Source organism: Magnolia sinica, chromosome 18 (assembly GCF_029962835.1).
Source record: "Magnolia sinica isolate HGM2019 chromosome 18, MsV1, whole genome shotgun sequence".
In the NCBI taxonomy this organism is placed as follows: domain Eukaryota; kingdom Viridiplantae; phylum Streptophyta; class Magnoliopsida; order Magnoliales; family Magnoliaceae; genus Magnolia; species Magnolia sinica.
In genome coordinates this window covers 41683040-41701608 of record NC_080590.1, presented here as the reverse complement: position 1 = coordinate 41701608, position 18569 = coordinate 41683040, and the positions used below count along the sequence as shown (strand labels likewise).

General features: G+C 39.9%; 1 protein-coding gene and 1 long non-coding RNA gene across 2 annotated transcripts; one reads left to right on the top strand and one right to left on the bottom strand.

Annotated features, from left to right (window-relative positions):
• Window positions 1-9121: 9121 nt before the first annotated feature.
• On the bottom strand, window positions 9122-12671 carry LOC131233426 (uncharacterized). The gene is made up of 3 exons (XR_009165241.1): window positions 12440-12671; window positions 9236-10086; window positions 9122-9141 (listed from the first exon to the last, which is right to left on the bottom strand). It is a non-coding gene; the product is annotated as an uncharacterized LOC131233426 (long non-coding RNA).
• A 4847-nt stretch (window positions 12672-17518) lies between these two features.
• LOC131233616 (uncharacterized) lies at window positions 17519-18212 on the top strand. The gene is made up of 2 exons (XM_058230398.1): window positions 17519-17856; window positions 17964-18212. Exons 1-2 carry the CDS (start codon window positions 17547-17549, stop codon window positions 17990-17992), a joined length of 339 nt encoding a protein of 112 aa, XP_058086381.1. The 5' UTR covers window positions 17519-17546; the 3' UTR covers window positions 17993-18212.
• The last annotated feature ends 357 nt before the right edge of the window (window positions 18213-18569 follow it).

Here is an 18569-nt window from a genome sequence, read left to right as displayed (position 1 = left end):
ATCTGTAATTTCTAGGCCTAGAGAGCGGATCTTAGATATAACTTGGATCTTCTCTATAATGTATTCACGAATGTTTCCTTTTCCGTCATGGGATGAGCGGGTTAATTTGTTCAGAAGAAAACTCACTTTGGCCTTATCTGATTTCTTGAATCGGTTTCCCATTTCGATCAGGAAAATTTTGGCCTTATCTACATTAGGAATGACACCTCTCATGGACTCAGAAATCGAATACTTTATGATTTTGAAGCACATTTCATTAGATCTAGACCATGCCTCATAACGGTCAACTTCTTATTCAAGGGCATTATCAGATGGTCTTGGAGGTTCTGGTTTTACCAAAGCAAGGTCTAATTATAGGCAACCCAGGACAATTTCAATTGATTCCTTCCATTGAACATAATTTGATTTGGTTAGGGCAAGAACATTGCGCATTTGAGTTGGAATAGAGACTGAAATAAAAGAGATATATACTCACATTAATGCATCATTCCATAAAGCAATTCATGAATAGAAACAAATATCAGGCATAATTTATCAATTCAGTTGGTAGGGGAAAGGGCATCAATTGAATCATCAAGGATGAAGATGGGCTCATCCATCCAATCCTGGAGAGAATCAGTTACATCATCATTATTCCTCCTGCGGGAGGTAATGATAGCACGTAAGTGACCCTCCTGAACATGAAAGTGAAGTGATGCCAATAATGTAAATCTGAGACACTTAACAGTTATGGGTATGATAAGTCTTTCAGCCTTATATTACTAGCACTATTTAATCCACCCGTTCATGTCTTTGCCAAATGGTGATCGTCTGTGTTTTCATCACCACCTGCATGAAGTATGAATGCAACTGTATGCAATCCTTCAACTTAATCCCAATTATACAAGTCTTAACCTATAAAAAATTTCACCAATTGAGGTCACTATGGTGGCTAACACAACCAGATCTAATTTCATGAATATGGACTTAGGATTGCAATAATAATCCCACCCTCAATGGATTATATCTAAATTAGTCTGATACGACCCAATAGGTGGTTGGTGTCGACCTTAGGAAAATTGAGGAACTTAAAGGAGAAATAGGCAAGCAGGTTACATTATCAAATTCCAACGGTCTACATCAACTTCTAAGGATGGGTAATGGGCTCATAATTGGGCCGAGTCAAGACTCTGAATGATCAAGACATTCACAGAGAGCATAACAAGTCTAATATTTGACATTCACAAGATAGACAGCTGGCATAGAACCTATTCAGACGACAACTGGATAGATTTGTACATTAGTGTCCATAAGATGGACACATCATATCAAATCCTTAAAATGAGTGGGTTCATGGTACATACATGCCCTAATCGAGAGCCCATGTGATGTGGAAATAAAGACCACAAGCAATCTCAATTAAATGTGAGCTAAATCGGTTGTAGAGAACAGGGCCTATGAAGATTTCTAAACATGGTCCATCAAAAGTAGCATCTAAAAGGGTGATCAATATGCCCCAATGGCCCAAAGTCAAGATCAATGGACCCATGATCAGAGTCAGGCCCATCAAAAATAACAAAGAAGAGAGACTAGATCATGATGGCGGGTCCTAAAGGCAGACCCAAATCGGGGGCCGTAGACCCGATAAGGCATCAAAGCCTGGTCTAGATATACAAGTCCTTAAGGTAGACCTGAATTGGATTCGCATACCCGATTAGGCAATCAAAAAGGCCTATGCCTCTTGAACAGACATCGAGAGTAGGTGTGCACATCGAACCGTAAGAACCATGTAACCGGACCAGAACCGTTCGATTGGTCTGGTTTGGTCCGGTTCTAGGGTGCTAATGGTTCGGTTCCGGTTCCAAAATTTCTAGAACCGTTGATTACGGATCGGTTCCGGTTTAGGGCCTTGTAGAACCGAACCGAACCGTTGATCCGAACCGTTACATGAACCATAGATCCGAACCTCACAAACCATGGATCCAAACCATTACACGAACCGTAGATTCGAACCGTGACATCTAATGAACGTAGGTCATAACTCACTGATCGGTGGACATCTAATGAATGGTCAAAACAACATATTCAAATTCAACAAAGTAGATGTATATTGAATTGAATTCCAAGCTCAATAAACAGCATTGCCAAGTCAATCTGATGGTGTGGCTACGTCCCATGTACGGTCAGTATCATTACACGTGGCACACATGTACCTTAAATTGAACTGTCCAAGTAGTGGGCCTAGTATCGAAGGATCATCATTTAGCATATGATCTTAACTGGCTGATTCGTGGACATTTGATGGACCATTATAGTGAGAAATCTTCGATGGTCTAAATCAATAGGAAAATGTCCATTGATCAAAGGTTAGAATTGTCTAATGAATCTAAATTTGGAGTTCTGTCCCATTATTTGGACAGTTTAGATTCTGTTACATGTAAGCCACGTGTCTAGTATCTGATTGCATCGTGTAGGTTATTAAAAAAAAAAAGAGGTCTCCCATGTAACTAGTTGGATGATAAGTTACCGTTCAACTGCCATATATGTGTCCACATCTCTAGTGTGTAAAACATCCAAACCGTCCAAGAATTGATACGAAGTCATTCCCATCCATTCACTCCTGATTGTATGGTTCCAAGACCTTAATAGTATTGTTAAAAAAGTACAATTGGGCTGGAGTTTAAAAAGCCCAGAACCTTAGAACCGAACCGATTTTCACGGTTCGGTTCCAGTTCGGTTCTAGGGTGCTAACGGTCCGGTTCCGATTCCAAAAATCCTAGAACTGTAGGGAACGATTCGGTTCCGATTTCACCCCACAACCGGACCGAACCGAACCGTGTGCACCCCTAATTGAGAGAGAGCAAGAGAGAGATCCTCTCTCTATCCGCCTAACGAGCCGAGGAGAGGCCCTGAATCTCCTTCCTATCTAGCTTTCCAGCAGTCCCGATGATACGGGATCATCTGTGACGATGTTAAAGCCACGAAAACGGTGGTGGCGGTCGCCAGCGATGAAGACATTGAAAAATAATTTTGCAAGTCATCTCCATTGATGCAAGGTTAAAGGTTGGTAATGGCTACCGCCCTAGATGATGGCAGGAAAGGGTTCGACGAGATCTATGCCAAGACCCTATTTTTGGTGAAATCCTAAATGTCTGTTTGATTAGGGGATTCAAAATCCCTAATTGTGCTATTTAAATCCTTAATCCATGTTCAAATATTGGAGATTAATTTCTGAAATCCTTAATTGCTTCTTGGAATTGGGGATTAGGATCTGAAATCCCTAACTGTGACTGGATTTAGGATCTGGGTTTCGAAATCCCTAACATTGATTGGATTTGGGATTTGGGTTCCAAAATCCCTAAATTGTCACTGGATTTAGGAATTGAAATTGCAATACGATTTGGGAATCAATTCCCTGGTTTCTGATTTCGGAATTGAATCCCTAACAACTGGATTAGATCCTCCATACCATTTGCATAGTGTCTCTGATGCCAACTGTAAGACCTAGATGCGGAATAGCTGTAGGATTTGCTGTGCAAAGGACACGAAGGACCAATGAAGAAGATGATTTACCTTGTTGTGTCGCCATTACTCTGAAATCAGATTGCCAAGATCTTCCTCTCCTTATACCCTCTAGAGAAGATGTGATGGGGCTAGAACTTCTGTCGATGGTGTTGGCTTGAGACATGACCTAGGGGTGAGGAGTTTGAAACCCATCAAAACTCCTCTCCCCAAGGCTCCACATGAATTGGTAATCCTATTTCCTTTAAAACACTGTGTGTGTGTATCACATTTATAGCACTCTACCACTTACATGATTTTTTGGATGTATCACAACTTAGTGGGGCTCATTAGTACACCCGATCACATTATCCAACCCGTAGGACAATCCAGACCGTTGATCAATAATGCCCACCTTATATAATTCTTACATGGACCCACTGTGACCGTGTTTGTGTTTATATATTGATGTTGTGACCCACTATGATGTATTTGTTTATATATATATATATATATATATATATATATATATATATATTGATGTTGTTGTTGTTCGTCCGATGGTGGGACCCACTATGATGCATGTGCATCACATCCACACCGTCCATCCATTTTGCCCACCAAATTAGTAGATCTAAATCTCCAATGGACTATGCTGCAGAAAATGCTGGAGATTGAACTCTACCATTAAACTGATGTAGGGGCCCACTTGGGTGATGTGTTGTGGACCCCAACTTGTTGATGGGTCACATAGGCCCTGGATTAAGAGACTGCAAATATTAGTTTGATCCAAAAGTTCAGTGGGCTCCACTGTGGAAAGCAGAGAGGGAAGGCAAATATTAGTTTGATCCAAAAGTTCAGTGGGTCACTCAGATGTTTGTTAACCATCAAACCAGTTGATACGATGGCCCACTTGTTGGGAAGCGCGGAAGGTGAGCCCTCAAGATCTGATGGTCTACACGAAGTTTGGAACCCTCACAAAGCAAAAGAACAGTGCTTCAACAGCCCGCTTGTCTACTACTGGAGCAGATGGAACTATTTATACCTCTGATCCTATGGTATATAGTAGCCCCGGATTGCAATCTATGAATCATATCGTCCCAAGGACAAGCTAAAATGGATAGACTATAGCGCACACAATATCTCTCTGTATACTCTCGGTTTATCGTATGACTCAATTGCTTTTCACGAGAGAAGCGCATTCCTTTTTATAACAGAGGAAGGAGAGTTTGGGTGGGATTAGGATAAGGCCAAATAATTCGATCGAATCCCTATCTTCAATTAAAAATCAAATTTATATTTGAATTTGAAATTTAATTCAAAGGAAGAGACCGAAGAAAACATGGGACGTACCCACTAGTGATTGCTCACAAGTGGGCCCCACTGGCCTACGTCCAACATCTCCCACTCAATCACATTGTGGGATAGGCACATAAATTTGTCCATCTAACTTGCCTAATAACAATCAAAGAACCAAACATCGCGATCAAAAGAATTAGAGGCGTGGGACTAGCTGGATCACCATAATCTTCTCATAGGTGCTTAAGTACTAAGGGACCACCTGATTAGTACTCAATAACCCAAGTTTTGCAATGCCTGTCCTAGTCCGCATGACCACACCGGATGAAGTTAACTCCCGATCTGGAGTACTCGACCAACATACGCACTTATCCAACTTATCGAGTTATTCTGAAAACTTGATTTTCACAAACTTCGACTAAAACCAATTCAAATCAATACTTATATATATATATATATATATATATATATATATGCTTTTTAAGAAATATACTGTTTGCAAAAGTCTAATAAAAAACAACTCGATACTACCGGCAGATAAGTCTTCAAGTGCGTATTTATAGTTCTAGAAACTTGGTGTAGCTGTCACGGGATCTTCCCCACGCAGATGTGTAATTTGGAATTAATCAAGCTGCTTTCCTAGCGTAACTGAGTCTGGCCAATCAAAGACCTTTCGTCATACTACACTAAAGTAGCAACACTCAATCTCATCCTCATATACATAAGAAGAGAGTAGCTAAGGACACAAAGAGTCACCTACGGGATTGGCTACTCGCACGTTGCAGTGATTAGATCGAATCAAAGCAATCTGCAGGTAAAAGGTCCCAGCACGTCGCTACAATCTACGTCGTAAAGTAGACAATACTAGGTGAATGTTGTGTCTACAATACGTAGGTCATTCCACATGAGGTACGACTCATCTCATAACCTCATAACCTGGCTTTAATTTCAGGCCATAACATTGATCGCATGTAACAGAATGGTGTGATTACGTTATTCGACTGTATCAGTCTCATCTACAATCTTTATAAGATTGTAGGCGGATACGACTCATTCAAATCCTCATCCTCTATTATTCACAATAAAGGGAAGTTCATACCTCAATGTATAAACATAGCCCCAAATGTACCTCTCTTGTACATTCAAGGTTGGTCAATCCGTGCGAGTGGGTGATCGGCCTACCGACAAAAAATAGAAATCCTACATGATCTCAAGGTAAATGCTGATGATCTACATACCTAGTTTATATTAGTATTCAATACTGAATAAAAGAAATATATTATTCATGAAAGATCGAATGTCTTACAAAATAAGTACATCATTCAAACTTTCCTCAATCCCATCTACCTGACGTGAACCTGAAATAGATCTCTAGCTATAGGTTTCATCATGGGATCAGCCATCATCTCTTTAGTAGGAATGTAGCTGAGGGTGACCTTTTTATCTCTCACTTGATCACGGACGTAATGATACTTAATTTTAATGTGCTTAGATTTCTGGTAGTGTTTAAGGTCCTTTGCCAAGTAATGGCAGAAGTATTGTCTATCTTCAGCGATATAAGCTGACGAACACTTGGTACAACACCTAGACTCAATAGAAATCTGCAAACCCATACACACTCCTGAACTGCAACACAACATGCAATGTACCCGGCCTCCATAGATGAAAGAGCTGTGGATGTCTGTTTCTTACTCGACCATGAGATATCTCCTCCTCCGAGTAAGAATACATACCCTGAAGTAGACTTTCCCTCGTCGGCGTCATTACCCCAAGCAGCATCTGAATATCCTTTGAGCTCGAGGTTTGTGCCTTCATAACACAACATTAGGTTTTTTGTTCCTCTGAGATAGCAGAATATACGTTTAACGGCTTGCCAATGAGACTGTCCCAGATTACTCTGATAACGGCTGAATATGCCAACTGCATAGCTAATATCTGGTCTAGTGTAAAGCATAACATACATTAAGCTCCCTACTGCACTTGCATAAGGTACTGAGGACATAGATAATTTCTCGGCTCAGTCTGGGGACACGATTTCCTATCTAGCTTGGTAGCTTTATCCATAGGGGTTTCAACAGCTTTTGAATTTTCCATCCTGAACCACTCTAAGATCTTTTGTATATAGGTTGCTTGAGACAAGCCTAAAAATTTTTTAGGGTGATCCCTGATGATTTTTACCCCAAGAATAAAGTTGGCTTCACCGAGGTCTTTCATCTCAAAGTTCGAGAATAGCCAATCTTTAGTCAATATCAACAATTACATGTCATTACCAGCTAACAGGATATCGTCTACATATAGAGATAGTATTAGAAAAGATCTTCCAGACCATTTCATGTATACACAATGATCTTCTTCACTCATTATGAATCTAAAAGTGGTGATGGCCAAGTGGAACCTCATGTACCATTGTCTTGAAGATTGTTTCAGCCCATAGATAGATTTCAACAACTTGCAGACTTTCTTTGGATGCTTTTTGTCCACATAACCCATGGGTTGTTGCATGTATATCTCTTCATCCAAGTCACCATTTAAGAATGCGGTCTTTACATCCATTTGATATAACTTTAAGTTTAAACTTGCGACAATGGACAAGATCATGCGGATTGAGTAGAACTTTGCAATAGGTAAAAAAGTCTCCTCGTAGTCAATGCCTTCTTGTTGTGTAAAACCTTTAACAACTAATCGTGCTTTATACTTGCCCACTGTACCATCTGCCTTTCTTTTGATCTTAAGTACCCATTTCTTACCTATCGCTTTGCAATTGGAAGGCAGATCAACAAGTTCCCAGACTTTATTTTTCTCCATGGAAGCGATCTCTTTGTCCATAGCATTTACTCAATCGGCCGAGTAAGAAGATAATAATGCATCCTAATACGAATCAGGTTCATCATCATCAACTGCAACGCAAGAGAATGTTTGCCCCTCAATATCGAAGTATCTTTGGGGAATCAATCCTCATTCACTTCGACGTAACTCAGGAGCCTGCGAGATGTCCTCTCACTGTCCTGGTGAACTATAAGAGCATCTTCATTTCGAGGAGCAGAAGCATCTTCATCTTGAGGAGCAGAACTCCTACTCTCCTGAGATACATCGGGTATTTCAAAAAGTTCTATTGGAACCTTTTGCTTCATTCGGCTTGGGTATCTATCTTCAACGAAGGTCACGTCTCAGAATTCTATCTCAATCCATTCTCCATGGTCCTCATAAATTAGAATGTATCCCTTTGAATGTATAGGGTACCTAATGAACACGCATTCAATGGTTTTACTATCAAATTTACCGCTATGCTGAGTAGGTAGCAAAATATATTCCAAAGATTCCCAAGGGCGTAGGTTGGCTAAAGAAGGAGTCCTCCCAAACCACATCTCATATGGAGTCTTAGGAATGGATTTGGATGGGACTCTATAAGGACGTAGACGGCTGTTAACAGTGCGTCTCCCCAGAATATGGTAGAGAGATTGGCTTGTGCCATCATCAATCTAACCATGTCCAATAGTGTCCTATTCTTTCTCTCTGCAACACCGTTTTGTTGTGGAGTGTAAGCCATTATGTACTGTAGAATAATTCCAACGTTTTCACAATATGATTTAAACGTTTCAGATGTATACTCACCACCTTTATCAGATCGAAGGATTTTAATCTTTTTCTCAAGCTGATTTTCCACCTTATCTTTATATTTAAGAAAACAATCAAAAGCCTCAGATTTGTGTGAGATGAGATACACATATCCATAGCGTGAGTATTCGTCAATGAAAGTGACAAAGTATTGACATCCATTTCTGTCATGTACATTAAAGGGTCCACAAATATCTGAATGGATTATCTCTAGTGTGCCCTTGGACCTAGCCGCTTTAGGAAATGGTTTCTTCGATGTCTTCCCAAAACGTATTAGTCTTGTCATACGATCCTTTCCTATGTGACCTAACCTCACGTGCCTTTTTTGAGATTCAGATACTACAGTTTCATTCGACATAGCAGATAAAGCAAGATAGGAGATGGAGATACTACAGTTTCATTCGGAATTATCATAATTTACGTCCAGAAAAAATAAATCTAAAATTAAATTTTTCCATGCAAATATGAGATTATTCTGTCTCAAAGAAACTCTTGTCCCGAAAAATCGAATATCAAAACCATCAAATAATAACCTAGAAACAGAAATTAAATTTTAACGCATCCCCGGTGCAAAAAGAGTATCACAAAGGATTATTGTTTGCCCTATGCACGTACGGAGATGGAGAACGCCTATCCCTTGTACATATTTAACAGCGTTATTGCCCATGTACAGCTTGTAACTTCCTTTGGCTACAGGCCAGAATTCCTCGAGTCCTCAACGACTCTATGTCATATGCTTTGTTACACCTGAATCCAAAATCCACTCGTTCAATATAGTATCAACAGAAAAGATTTCAGAACAAACGTCTATATACAAAGTATCTTGTGATTAAGAAATTACCGTCTTTTTATGGGCACACTACCGAGCATAATGGCCGAAATTTTCACAGACAAAGCAGACTATATTTATCTTTTTCTGCTTCTTCTTTCCATTCCCCTTCTTCAGATTTGGAGCAGGTGCTGTGGTTTTTTGTTCTTGATTATTCTTCTTCGCCTTCTTGCGAGCTTTGGACCGTTTATTGTTAGCTTTCCGTTTATGTGTCTCCGTTACAAAGGCCTTGGCCGAACCTGGCTGAATTACATTCATTTCAACCTCACGTACCAAGTGGCCACAAAAGTCTCTGAACGTAGTGATAGAATCAGTATGGTTCAGAATTCTTTTGTTTTGGGCCCAAGATTCAGGTAAGGAACGATGCATGGCTATAATCTTCTGATTTTCAGTCAATTTACACCCAACATTCCTAAGGGCACCTATCATTTGCTCCATCTTACGAATATGATCTTTAATGGGGCAGCCGACAGGCATCCTGTACTCCTGGAATTTTAATTCCATTGCCCTAACTCTCGCATCTGACTTCTGTGCATAGGCATCTGTCAGTGCTTCCTAGATTCCCTTAGCGGTTTCATGCACTTCATACGTAGGTATGAGTTCTTTGTGCATAGTGCTAAGAAGGACATTACGAGCTAAATGATTTTATTTTCGCCACTTATTATAGTGAGTCATCGCAACCCTATGTTCTTGTAAATTCCCATTTTCAGCCAAGATGGGTTCCTCTTGAACTACATCGAGTGTGTGAGATATGTCGTCCTCGTCCAGAAGGCATTGCACCGTGCGGGACCAGTCTTCGTAGTTGTTGCCATCGAAATGTTGTCCTTTCAACTGTTCAACGATTAACGCTTTGGTGACCATCTCTACATTGCATGAGTATCACTACTTAGCTAAGATTTAAGGTATTGACACTAATCATCAGCATTTCTATGTGTTATATAAATTTTCAAAGTATAAAAGCAGTTAACACATCTTAATGAGATCTGAAAGTCCACATACCCGAATAGGCGGTGTAGAACAATCAAGTTCTCTAATTAAGATGGGTTTAATACTTTTATAAGAATAAATTTGTATAACGTGCAACCTTCCATTACATAGTTGCATGCATCATTTGGTGGAGGAGAATAAACTCCCACTCAGGTTATGCACAACCTTTATATTTTAGGGAGCATCTAAGCACTAAGTTTTGTAATTTCTAATGGAAAATGTAGGGGCCTAAGATCTAAACACGTCAAGCCTAATTATATCATATATATTATCATCAGAAAAAAAATAAAGAAAGTGTTTAAATATGAAGAGAGTTCAATCTTCACTAGTGATCATGTCCATTAGAGATAGATCTGATCATCACCGTAAATGATCATTGTTGATAATGGATCCTTTCATCAACATTGATCATCATGGTTGATGATCATTTCGATCACTAATGATCTCTTGATCAATAGTGAAGAAAAAGTTATAAAGGAAACATCATTCATATGCCACATTACACAAGAGGGGCATCAAACGAATTCATGGGACCATTATATCATAAGCATACATGCATTCATTACATACAGCACTTCACTTGTGCATCATTATGTATTTGTAATATGTGCATCATCATTACCAGATGAGCGACCCTTATTCCATGTACATGTGCCACATTGCTACAGGCGACATGGAAATTAGATTGCGTACTTAGTAAACTCCTTTGAGCCAATCTCAAAAATATGTGGTTTATCCATGCCATGCATCCATGTGGCCCACTTGATAATTATATTTGTCATAAATTCAAGCTCACCAGATGGATGGATGGTTTGGATACAACACATACCTCGTGATAAGATCCAGATGTGTTACTGACTGACTAGTTCTCCATATGGATAGACGGTTTAGATGCAACATATATCTTGTCATCTAAGCAACACATGAACATTTTATAGCACATGGATATAACACATGAATACAATACATGATTTGCACATGGATACAACACATGAATATTCAATGTAGGAAATATTCAATTTGGGTTGCTGACGTACATGAATACAACACATGAATATTCATGGGTTGCTGACGTACATGAATACAACTATGGAAATTGATGGGTTGTTGACGTACATGAATACAACTATGGCAAGATGTACACTAGCCAATTCGTGTACAGATGCTATGTATATAGTTGAAGTTGTCTATTAGAACAACATGTGTACACATGTGTACACGTGCACATTGGCCAACAAATGTACACACGTGTACATGTGCACATCAGCCAAGTATACGTGCACATGTGTACATCAGCCAACATATGGAGAAGTTAGTCTTAACATGTGTACACGTGTACATCAGCCAACATACGTGCATATACACTTGTGTGCATGTACATGAGCCATCACATGTGTACATGTACATGAGCCATCACGTGTACAACAGTAGCCAACAATTCTTGAGTCATCACACATGTACATGTACATGAGGCATCACATGTACAACAACCAACAATTCAAGTATGGTGAGATACGTCACCAGTAGCAATGTTTTAGTGGTTGACTTTAATTCAACAACTATTTAGTTGGTATGATGCACACGTATGGGGTATATGCTACATACTTTCATGGTTTGGTAATCCACACCGCTGGTAGATTAAGTTGCACCATGGATGGACTATACCCTACAAACTTTCCTTCATGGGACAATCTTAACCTTTCCATCTGTGGTCTACCAATGGACAGTCGATTATAGAAAAACACAACAACAGTCCACATTCAACATTAAAGTGGGAGTATATATCTGCTGTAATGTATATTCATAGGGTACATCACATGGATTCTTTATTGTACGGTAATCATATATAGACCCACTTATCAGAATAAGAATGCGTGTACTTAGCCATTCCGTTTTTTAAATACATCAGCTAGTGGTGTATTTCAATACAACAACATTAGCCACTAATAGCTATGTTGTATTTCAATACAACAACATTAGTCAAACCGATCTCTACATATGCTTAGATATGACATAATGTAGACTAGCCATTATGACCCCCCACGTGTACAAAAGTTATGGTATAACAAATATTTGTGATGTACACGCATGTGTTATATTTCTATTGTGATGTACACGCATGTGATACATTACTTGGATCAATCCTTAAATCAACAAAATGGTATACATGAACCAATACCATTTGACAGCCTTGGATTCCAATCCAAAAAGAAATGATAGGCCACTTACCTTTTTAGATGAAAATAATCGGAGATCCGCCGTTAAATGCTCCGATACCACTGTTGGGAAGCGCGGAAGGTGAGCCCTCAAGATCTGACGGTCCACACGAAGTTTGGAACCCTCACAAAGTAGAAGAGCGGTGCTTCAACGGCCCGCCTGTCTACTACTGGAGCAGATGGAACCATTCACACCTTTGATCCTACGGTATATAGTGGCCCCGGATTGCAATCTATGGATTAGATCGTCCCAAGGACAAGCTAAAATGGACAGACTATAGCGCACACAATATCTCTCTGTATACTCTCGGTTTATTGTATGACTCAATTGCGTTTCACGAGAGAAGCGCATTCCTTTTTATAACAGAGGAAAGAGAGTTTGGGTGGGATTTGGATAAGGCCAAATAATCCGATCAAATCCTTATCTTCAATTAAAAATTAAATTCATATTTGAATTTGAAATTTAATTCAAAGGAAGAGACCGGAGAAAACATGGGACGTACCCACTAGTGATTGCTCACAAGTGGGCCCCACTGGCCTACATCCAACAACACTAGCCTGCACGCGGGTGGGGTCCCCACATGTGAGGCAGATCTGCAACTTAAGTGGTCCCCACCACAGAAGGCATTTGTAATGGAATGGCCATCGTTGAAACCTTCTCAAGGCCACCATTGAAAATTTCCAAGGCCCACCATGGGGTTTTATTTGCCATCTAACCCGTAGAGCATGACACGTGGACATGGGACAAAGGGGCGCAAAAATAATAGTTTGATCCAAGGTTTTATGGGCCCACGATCAATACCAGTGGAGATTGATTAAATGTACACCATTGAAACCTTTTAGGTGTTTATGGCAATGTTCATTTTCTAATCTAACCCCGTCTAGAGGGTCCACTAGCTACCCTGGATGTCTGACCCCACGTGAGCCTTCAATGTTTGCTATCATTGTATTTTTATTATAAAAAACTATCTTACTATCAAAGACGCTTCCATGTTGCTCACGGAGTCATGGGTATAGATAATTTTAGTACAACAATAGGTTATTAATTACAATGGCCCTAAATTATGACATAATAATATCATTGACTTCAGCATCAGAAGTTGTTATTATTTTAATCCTCTAGAAGCTATTTGACTTTTTCTATGATAAAAACACTCCTCCACCAGTTGTCTCAATAGTAACTTTCCATGAAAGCTGAGAGGGTGTTTTGAGAACGAAGGTTAGCTCCGCTAAATCAATTATTAGGGTCACCCTTCGCCCAATCTAACCCATTCACTTTCATCAAACAATCGAAAACTCATAATAGGATCATTTCAAAAGAATGGACTAGCGCGTGGCCTATATTAAATTGTGCATTAATTTTAAACTATTTCCTCCAATGTGATACTTTCATGACAAGTGTTTCCCTTAAACTTCAGTAATATTAAAATTAAATACTATTTTAATTAATTATAGTACAGGAATATTGGGAAGCTATTCTTACGGATGGAAAGCCTCATCATGGTATATATTCTTTATCTATATTGTTCATTTATATTTTCTTAATATGTTTTACGACATAGCTCAATAGTAAGACCGATCCAATTCTCAAGTGATCCATGCGACAAGAAAGCAGCAGTGACTGATGGCCTACCATTAAAAACTTCCGTGATGAAGGTAAGACAAATATCAGCTTCAATCCAAACTTTTGGATCTGCTTCATTATTTTTGAGCTATTGACCTAAAATGATCCAGAAAAATATATAAATGGCATGCATTAAACTTATACATCATGGTGGGGCCCACATAGCACCATTGAGTAGCCAGTGGCCCGTGCCTTGACATCACGCAGATAACATGGTGGGCCCGCTAAGCTAGAGTATTTTACTCCAGAATCTTGGACGCGGAATTCCTAGGAAACCCTTTTTCTTTAACTTCTTACACTGAGAAATTAGGTGGCTCCACGGTGATGTTTGTGAGAAGTCCATTGTCCATCCGTTTTGTGAGCTCATTTTAGGAGACGAGAAAAAACTGAGCCGGATTACATGCTAAGTGTGTCAAAATTGTGAGGATTGGATGTCCAAAGTTGAAATCCGCATTAGAGATTCTCCATCAGTAGACCACATGCGTGAAAAATAGGGAACGGATTGGCTACTCTGTAAGAACTCTATTTAGTGGGCCTCACTGATCAACGGTCTGGATTGTTATACAGTTGGACTGGATGATTGAGTAGACCAATGGGCCCCACTTCAGGTGATGCGCTGCGCAATCTATCTGCGCAGCTCTGCGTACTAGGGCTGGAATGCTATAGCTGTCTTACGCAGACAGCAGTTTGAGTTGAACTAGGATGCTACAACGTGGAGCATGAGAGAGAGAGTTGTGATGGGTTTCAAACTCCCTCTCCACAGACTCTATAAAAGAGAGCTGGGTCCCCAATCCTACACTACAGCAAAATTCGAGTCCCATCTTGTGTATTGCAGAAAGGAGAGGAAGATCCTAAGCTCTACAGGTTTTCTGGTATTCTTATCTGGCTTCCATGGCGGCGTCTCAGCTAGGTAAGCTATCCGACCTCTTGATCGCCATGTCCCATGCACAGACAGATCCGTGGGCCTATTCCGCATATAGATCAGATCCCACAGTTGGTATCAGAGCATCTGTGCATAGGTATGGATGATCACATTCATCTATATCTGATCATATCAGGGATTTCCGAGTCCCTGAATCCAGAAATATTAAGGCCAGGGATTTGAATTTCGAAAACCCTAAAGACAAATAAAGCAATTAGGAAATTCAATTTCCACATCCAGAATTAGGGATTTCGAATTCGAATCCCCAAATTCAGAGATCAATTGGGTTGTTCAATTCGGAACCCCCAAATTTTGCAATTAGGGATTTCGAATCCCAAATCCCAAATTGGGAATTTCAGATTCCCATCCCCAAAATCCAGAATAGATTAGGGATTTCGATTTCGAATCCCCAAATTAAAATATTAGGGGATTCAATTTCCAATCCCTAAAATCAGAATTTCAGATTAGGGACTTGGATTCGAGACCCTTTATGCAAATCAGAAATTAGGGATTTCAATTCCATAATCCCAGATTCAGAATATATTAGGGATTTTATCCCATCGGACCTCATCTCTTACCTTGACCTGATGGATCGGCGGCCATTGACGAACGGCGTCACGGCTAGACGAAGGTGATGGCTCACCACCATCTTTCTCCCTCTTTCCGAAGCCATTACCAGCGTCTCGAGCTTTCATGTCCACCAATGGCAGCCGCGGCCACCGCCGTTTCCGACACCGTTTACAGTGCCATGTTGCTGTGACTGCAAGAAATCCTGAAAAAGGAGAGGAGCTTGATCTCTCCTTGTCGCGTCGGACGGACTTGCTGATCGTCTCTCTCGTTCTTCCTCCCTCTCTTTCTCCCTCTCTCTCTCTCTCTCTCTCTCTCTCTCTCTCTCTCTCTCCCTCTCCGTGAGAAAAATTTCGGAGATGGCCTCGAGAAGAGCTAGGGCGCTGTTGAGATTATAAAAGACGGGTCTGCAATATAGGACCCGGACTGGAGTTTTCTGGTTACGGGCTGTTGATTGATGGGCCCTAATATCGTTCTAGGCCCATCAATCCTAGTATCTGGTTCCCACAGCAACATTAAATTTTATTTTGGTATGAACCATCTACATGTTCAATCAAGAGCATTTAGCCTGTTACATTCAAGGAGTTATGAGCTGTCTATTTTGATATGGGCTGTCTATTTTCCATCTATAATTAGATTTTGAGTTGATCTGGTCAACTAATGAACAACCATACATGAATCTGCCCATCAGGATATATAGTCCATCTATCATTTGAATGACAGTAGCATGATTTAGTTTCGCTCATTTGAACTAGTACAGATCAAATAATAGCTTTGATTCGGCCCTATAGTTAGGCCCATCACCCATCTTTAAGTATTGATATGGACCGTTGGAATATAAGATGTGAAACCTATTTCACTTTAAGGATTTTCAGAAGGTCAAAATCAACTAACTTATGGACCGCATCAGAATAATGAAGATATAATCCATAGAGAGGCAGGATTATAATAGCAATCCTAAAGTCTATATTTGTAGATTTGGTTTTGGTTGTGTTAGCCACCATAGTGACCTCAATCGATGAAAACTTTACAAGTACAGACTTGTAACATTGGGATCAGAAAGATTGCATACAGTTGCGTTCACGTTTTCATGCGTACGGTAACGAAAACATAGACGATTACCGTTTGGCAGTCAAGTGAACGGGTGAAGTAAATGGTGCTGGTAATGTAAAACTGAAAGACTCATCTCACCCATAGGTGTTGAGTGTCTCAAATTTACATGACTTACATCACTCAGCTTCATGTTCAGGAGGATCACTAACATATTATTATTACCTCCCACAGGAGGAATGATGATGATGTGACAGATTCTCACTAAGATGTGATGGTTGGGCCCATCTTCATCTTAGAAGATTCAGTTGATGCCTCCCTTAGCAACTGAATTGATTAACTTTGCCTGATATCTGTTTACATTCACAACATTACTTTTGTGAAGCTATGAACTAATGTGAATATATGTATATCTCTTATATTTCAGTCTCAATTCCAACTAATACGCATCAAGTCCCTGCCTTAAATGGGTCTAATTATACTCAATGGAAGAACGCCATCGAAGTTGTACTGGGTTGTCTTCAATTAGATCTTGCCCTGATAACACCAGAACCGCCAAAGCCATCTGATAATGCTACTGAAGCTGAATATAATAGATGGGTTGCATGGTTTAGATCAAATGATACATGCCTGAAAGTCATTAAATATTCAATTTCTGAATCGATGAAGGGTGTCATGCCTGAAACAGATAAGGCTAAAGTTTTTCTAACTGAAATGGGAAAACGATTCAAGAAATCTGATAAATCTGAAGTAGGCATTCTTCTGAATAAATTGACTCGCTCGTCCTACGATGGAAAAGGCAACATCCGTGAATACATTGTAAAGCAGATCGAAGTTGTTTCTAAGATCCGTGCTCTAGGGCTTGTACTCACTGATGATCAACTGGTTCATTTGATCATGAACAACCTACCTCCCCAATTCGGCACGTTCCTGGTAAACTATAACACTCTGAAGGACATGTGGACATTGGATGAACTCATCACTCAGTGCGTCCAAGAAGAAGACAGGATCAGACAGATGATAAAAGTTCAAAATGTTAATATGGTGACTTCAGGACAAGGGCATGGGCCAGGGAATAAAGGTAAAAGGAAGAGGAAACAAGGTTCTAATAATGGATTCTCTGGTCCTCCATCTGAAAACCATGAGAATCAATCTGGAAATGGATCTAAACGCAAACGGGTTAAAGGCAAACCGTGCTTCTTTTGTAAAAAGACGGGTCATCTAAAGAAAGACTGCGAAGGTTTTAAGGATTGGCTCATAAAGAAAGGTAATCATTCTGTTCTTGTCTGTTTTGAATCTAATCTGACCGATGTGTCAGCGGATTCCTGGTGGATAGATTCAGGAACTACTATTCACATATGCACTTCTATGCAGGAATTACTACAGGCCAGGCCACCAACTGATGCGGAGCGCTCAGTATACGTAGGCAATGGTGTCAAAGTTGACGTGGAGGCAATAGGAGTCTATAGGCTTAAGTTGAAGTCTGGTCATTTTTTGAATTTAGTTAATACATTCTGTGTGCCGTCTATAAGGCGCAATTTAGTTTCAATTTCCTGTTTGGATAAGTTGGGATATTCGTTCCACTTTGGAAATAAAAGTTTTAGTATTTACTTTAATTCGATTAAAGTTGGAACCGGCTCTTTAGTAAACAACTTATATCAGTTAGACTTGATTGCCTCTCACGTCTATAATATTAATACCTTGCATGGAAATGTAGTGGGATCTAAGCGAAGACTAGACTATGAGAATTCCTCCATGTTGTGGCACAGGCGGCTATGCCATATATCTCGTGAGAGATTAGACAGGCTTGTGCGAGAAGGAATTTTGCATTCTCTAGACTTTTCTGATTATAAAGTATGCATTGTTGCATAAAAGGCAAACAGACTAGAACGAGAAAGAAAGGTGCGACCAGGAGTGTAGATCTATTAGAGGTTATACATACAGATATCTGTGGACCATTCCCTACAGCCTCATGGAGTG